Genomic DNA, 5,950 nt, shown 5'->3' with positions numbered 1-5,950 from the left:
CGACCCCCCCCCCCAAGGCTAGTTCCCTTCTTGGGCACCTGCTCTGGGGGACCATCAGCTGAACCATCCCCAAGTATTTTGACTGCCAAAAGCACCACCACCTGACCCCATCCTCTCATACCCTACTGGATTTCAGGATGGGCCCCAATCCTAGCGAAGGAGTGAAGAGGTTCCCTAGTGCTGGAAGCTGTGGGTGTGGGGGAGATTGGCACCTGATCGTGAGCCCATAGCCTTCTTGTCACCTGGCGCAGCTGGTGGGGCCAGATCCTACTCGGGAAGGGTGGGGAGGGCAGCCAGCCAGCAGGGCATTCTGGAGGGAAACAGGGTCAAGGCGATCTCCTCCCCCGCGCCTGTTCCTGGCCCTTTCCTCTCAGGGGGCAGCAGGAAGTGAGGAGAAAGGGCTGGGATGGGAGGCGGGAGCGGATGGGAGGGAATGGGGTTTATCAAGTCCTCGGCGAGCTGCCCAACGGGCAGCAGCTGGCGCAAGTAGCCTAGCTGGAGAGGCTCACCCCAGGAAGGAGGGAGGCCGCCGACCTACTGGGCCGACGGGCTCCCACACAGGTGAGCCCAGCGCAGACGGCTGGTCTGCACCCCCACAGATGCGCTGGCAGTAGCACTCCCTCCCTCTCCTGGCGCCCGGGAGGGTTAGGGGCTGGTGGCGCAGACGCGGGCCCTTTGGGGAGTTGAGTCTCGCACAGGGGAGCGGACCTAGGAAGAGCCGAGGTGGTTTCGCACGGGGCTCGCCAGGGTCTAAGCCTGCCCCCCACCGGGAGAAGCCTGTGGAGCGTAGGGGGCGCTGGATACGGGATGGAGGCCCTGGGAGACCCCTCTTGCTGGCTTTCTCGGAGGTCCAGCCAGAAACTGCTGCAAGGAATGGGGGCCTCCTCGGGGTTGAGAGGGAGCCGGGCTCCCAAAGGACCTCAGAGACTGGGCAGAAAAGGACGGGATCCCAGGGATGACTGGCCCGCCCTGATGCGAGTCAGGGAGAGGGGCGGCCAACCTCCTAGACCCCTCTGAGCTTCCCTGCCCCCAACCCTGCCGGCCACGCCGCTACCCAGAGCCGGGCTGCCAGGATAACGACTGCCTCGGCTCTTCCTGGGTGGGCTAAGAAGCGGTGCTTGGCCCCTTCCCTCAGTCTGGCAGGGGGCGGGGCCTCCCTTTAGACCGCGCAACAGAGAAGGGGGCCCCTGATTCGTGGGAGGCGGGGCATTACTGTCCAGGAGACCAGAGGTCGCCTCAGGTCAAAGTCCCTTTTTCCACACAAAGGGGTCCGACGGCTGGCGTCTACGTCCGGGGCTGCAGAGCCAGATCTGCTGCTGCCCCCCAGCCAACCTCGGAGTGCCACAGCACCTCCTGATGGCCGAGCGGGGCAACGCCTCCTCCTATTTCCCCCCCTCTCCCCGTCCCCCTGCCCTGTCCCTCACACTGTCTCTTTAAGGGGCTGGCGGCGCCGCGGAGCTGGGAGGACTGAACCACCGGCCTCGGGCTGCAGGGGGAACATTTCAGGCTGACTGGCGCTCGTGGCTGAGACTCCCAAAGAAAGCCCTACTCAGAGGGGCATTAGGGTCCCAGATGGGCGGCCACGCCCCTCTGCAGAGGACCTGGGGCTCTTCGAGCCCGAAACGCGGCACCGGCGCCGAGAAAGGTGGAACACACCTTCCCACCCCGTCTGCAAGTCCAGTCCCGGGCCCACCTCCGCACTGGAGTCTTAAAGGGCCAGCGTGCCTGGGGGGGCGGAGCCAGCAGAGGTGCTGAGCCGGGCTGTGCCTGGGCGAACGGCCGGAGCGGGCTGGGCTGGGCCCGGGATGGCAGTGGCCCTGGCGCGGGTCCCGGTGGCGCCCTGCGCGAGGTGAGGGCGGGCGGTGCAAACCTGGCGGCTCTCTCGCCTTGGGCTGGGGTCTGACTCCCCGGGGGTGCTCGCGGAGAGGCGTCCCAGAAACCCGACCCCCACCCGACCGGGCGCAGGCCCCACGTGCGGGGCGGGGGCGGGGTCCCGCACAAAGACCCGGCGGAGCGCGCTCTAGCCCTGAGCGGCCGGGCGGGGGAGGCGGGCGCGCGCATTCCCGGTGGCGGTGGAGGGAAGGGCCGGTCGGCCGGCGCCGCCGTGGGAGGTCCACTGCCCCTTTGTCCCCGCGGGGCCTCCTCCAAGCCGGGAGAGTGTCAGCATTCCAGAGAAAGTCTGGACAGCCTCACTCTTCTGCCAGGCGGGTGTTACACGGATAGAAGCCTCGCGGCAGCATTCCTTCCAGCTTCCTAGCCTCTTCACGAGCTGTTCCTTGCTTTACCCAAATGCTGTCGTTTCTCTGGATCAAGGGTTCTTCACGGTGTACAGGGTGGGCATCAGGGGTTCAGGGTTTTCTGAAACCATGTACTGGATGGTATGCAGGCATATATGTGACTCTGATGAGCCCAAATTATCTAGTTCTTAGAAGAGTCACAGACCTAGGCCGGGCGCGGTGGCTCACGCTTGTAATCCCAGCACTTTGGGAGGCCGAGGCGGGCGGATCACGAGGTCAGGAGATCGAGACCAAGGTGAAACCCCGTCTCTACTAAAAAAAAATACAAAAAATTAGCCGGGCATGGTGGCGGGCACCTGTAGTCCCAGCTACTCGGAGAGGCTGAGGCAGGAGAATGGCGTGAACCTGGGAGGCGGAGCTTGCAGTGAGCCGAGATTGCGCCACTGCACTCCAGCCTGGGCGACAGAGCGAGACTCCGTCTCAAAAAAAAAAAAAAAAAAAAAAGAAGAGTCACAGACCTAATAGAGATTTCTGCCGAGCCATAGGCTACCTGCTCCAGAAAGGAGCCCTGTGCTTCTGGCAGTGAGTTCCCAGGGTGCCTTGTCTGCCCTGCAGTGGCCTGTGGTCTCTCAAACCTATTACAACCATGAGCACAGTGCCCCCATACAGCATGGGCTTTGGGAGCATAGATGGGCTTGAGGTGGGTACTTCCAGTATTCCCTAGACTGATTTGTTCTCCCCCACCCTTCTTCCAGTTCCTGAGCTGGTGCCAGGCAGGTGACACCTGCAGCCCCCAGCATGCGGGCAGGCCCAGGCCCCGCCGTTACGCTGGCCCTGGTGCTGGCGGTGGCATGGGCCATGGAGCTCAAGCCCACAGCACCACCCATCTTCACAGGCCGGCCCTTTGTGGTAGCGTGGGACGTGCCCACACAGGACTGCGGCCCACGCCTCAAGGTGCCACTGGACCTGAATGCCTTTGATGTGCAGGCCTCACCTAATGAGGGTTTTGTGAACCAGAATATCACCATCTTCTACCGCGACCGTCTAGGCCTGTATCCACGCTTTGATTCCGCGGGAAGGTCTGTGCATGGTGGTGTGCCACAGAATGTCAGCCTCTGGGCACACCGGAAGATGCTGCAGAAACGTGTGGAGCACTACATTCGGACACAGGAGTCTGCGGGGCTGGCGGTCATCGACTGGGAGGACTGGCGACCTGTGTGGGTGCGCAACTGGCAGGAGAAAGATGTGTACCGCCGGTCGTCACGCCAGCTGGTGGCCAGTCGTCACCCTGACTGGCCTCCAGACCGCATAGTCAAACAGGCACAATATGAGTTTGAGTTCGCAGCACAGCAGTTCATGCTGGAGACACTGCGTTATGTCAAGGCAGTGCGGCCCCGGCACCTCTGGGGCTTCTACCTCTTTCCTGACTGCTACAATCATGATTATGTGCAGAACTGGGAGAGCTACACAGGCCGCTGCCCTGATGTTGAGGTGGCCCGCAATGACCAGCTGGCCTGGCTGTGGGCTGAGAGCACGGCCCTCTTCCCGTCTGTCTACCTGGACGAGACACTCGCTTCCTCCCGCCATGGCCGCAACTTTGTGAGCTTCCGTGTTCAGGAGGCCCTTCGTGTGGCTCGCACCCACCATGCCAACCATGCACTCCCAGTCTACGTCTTCACACGGCCCACCTATAGCCGCAGGCTCACGGGGCTTAGTGAGGTATGTGTCTCCAGGGCCCTGCCTTTTTCCTCCTTCCTTGAGGATCCACTGCACATTTGGTTTATCAGGGGCCACTATAGGACTATACCTGTAGTTTATTGGCTGCTCCACATCCCCTCAAATCATTCTCTCTGTAACCTGAAAGGGTGACATCATTATCCCCGTTTTTCACATGAGAACAGCTGAGGCACAGAGATGCTGAGAAGTTTGCCCAGAGCTTCCCAGCAAATCCAGAGCAGAGCTGGGACTGGGGCCCAGGCCTTCTAACTTTGGAATCCATCCTGATAGCTGCACCTAGGCTCAAGTGTGCCCTTGGCTTGGGAAACTGAGGCCCAAAAGTGGGGTGGAAATTGACTTAAACGTTTAAAAAGGAAGCAAAACAGATGAGCCTCTGCCTGGAGGTGAAAGGGGGGTTGAGCTGGGAGTTCAGCAGGTTGAAACAGGCTGGGGCCTGTCCTCCCTGTCTGTTCCTGTCACCCTGTGGTCTCAGTCTTCCCCAGTGACCATCCCTTTTCCTGCATAGATGGACCTCATCTCTACCATTGGCGAGAGTGCGGCCCTGGGCGCAGCTGGTGTCATCCTCTGGGGCGACGCAGGGTACACCACAAGCACGGTAAGCAAGACCCAGCCTGCCAGAGCTCAGTCTATGGGACAGGCAGAGAGTTAGGGCCTTTGGCTACCAACTTCAGGTGGGCAATCCTAGTCTGGTCCCCCTGTCTGTCTCCCACCCGAGGCATCCCTGGTGGCAACAGAGGAAGAGGTCACCCCCACCCTGCTCTCAGGAAAGAGGAAATGCTGTCCTGAACAGCTGTTGAGTTCTGCCCTTCCCCATCTGCCCAACTGGGTTCCGGTCTCTGCCCCCACCCACTTCTCGGCAGGAGCAGGGACTGTGTGGCTCAGGTGCAGATTGAATATATAAATGTGTGCAGTTAAAATAAGGTATAGTCATCACAGTGTGGACAGTTTCTATCTGGGCCTATGGGCTGAGGCAGCTGACCCTGACCTGTGGTCCTTGTTTTCTGCCTCCAGGAGACCTGCCAGTACCTCAAAGATTACCTGACACGGCTGCTGGTCCCCTATGTGGTCAATGTGTCCTGGGCTACCCAATATTGCAGCCGGGCCCAGTGTCATGGCCATGGGCGCTGTGTGCGCCGCAACCCCAGTGCCAGTACCTTCCTGCATCTCAGCACCAACAGCTTCCGCCTAGTGCCTGGCCATGCACCTGGTGAACCCCAGCTACGACCTGTGGGGGAGCTCAGCTGGGCCGACCTTGACCACCTGCAGACACACTTCCGCTGCCAGTGCTACTTGGGCTGGAGTGGTGAGCAATGCCAGTGGGACCATAGGCAGGCAGCTGGGGGTGCCAGCGAGGCCTGGGCTGAGTCCCACCTCACCAGTCTGCTGGTTCTGGCAGCCCTGGCCTTTACCTGGGCCTTGTAGGGGTCTCCTGCCTACCTGCCCAGCAAGCTGGCCTCTACCACAAGGGCTCTCTTAGGCATGTAGTACCCTGCAGGGGGTGGACAAACTGGAGTCTGGAGTGGGCAGAGCCCCCAGGAAGCCCAGGAGGGCATACCAGCTCGCACCCCCCTGTTCTAAGGGGGAGGGGAAGTCCCCTGGGAGCCCCCTTCTCTCCCTGCCAGAGGGGAAGGAGGGTACAGCTGGGCTGGGGAGGACCTGACCCTACTCCCTTGCCCTGGATAGTTTATTATTATTATTTTGGGGTCTCTTTTGTAAATTAAACATAAAACAGTTGCTTCTCTGCTTGGATTTTGTACCTGGGCTAGAGTGTGTGAGAGATTCCAGAGTTTCCCATGGGGTTTGAGCTCAGCTCTGTCTCTATGAAACCCTCTGCTGGGGACTTCTCGTGTAAGATGTGTCCACCAAGACCTGGGGGCCCAGAGCTGCCCACCCTGGAGCTGTTCTGCTGGGGCAGGAGCCACTGAGAGTGGAGGGACCTACATTCCATCCCAACACCAAGGACGTTGCTTTCTCCG

General features: G+C 60.9%; 1 protein-coding gene across 3 annotated transcripts; it reads left to right on the top strand.

Moving 5' to 3' along the window:
• The first annotated feature begins 468 nt into the window (after positions 1 to 468).
• Positions 469 to 5,715, top strand: LOC116464186 (hyaluronidase-2). 3 transcript variants are annotated; one of them, XM_032147473.2, is made up of 4 exons: positions 469 to 561; positions 2,993 to 3,956; positions 4,480 to 4,569; positions 4,986 to 5,715. In XM_032147473.2, the coding sequence occupies exons 2-4, from the start codon at positions 3,036 to 3,038 to the stop codon at positions 5,394 to 5,396; spliced, it is 1,422 nt and encodes a 473-aa protein (XP_032003364.1). In that variant the 5' UTR covers positions 469 to 561; positions 2,993 to 3,035; the 3' UTR covers positions 5,397 to 5,715. The 3 variants fall into 3 exon arrangements, with proteins under 3 accessions (XP_032003364.1, XP_032003366.1, XP_032003367.1); XM_032147475.2 differs by lacking the exon at positions 469 to 561 and adding an exon at positions 1,737 to 1,849; XM_032147476.2 differs by lacking the exon at positions 469 to 561 and adding an exon at positions 2,295 to 2,333.
• The last annotated feature ends 235 nt before the right edge of the window (positions 5,716 to 5,950 follow it).

This window comes from Hylobates moloch, unplaced genomic scaffold (genome assembly GCF_009828535.3).
Source record: "Hylobates moloch isolate HMO894 unplaced genomic scaffold, HMol_V3 SCAFFOLD_254, whole genome shotgun sequence".
Classification (NCBI taxonomy): domain Eukaryota; kingdom Metazoa; phylum Chordata; class Mammalia; order Primates; family Hylobatidae; genus Hylobates; species Hylobates moloch.
This window is presented reverse-complemented; position numbering and strand designations above follow the sequence as displayed.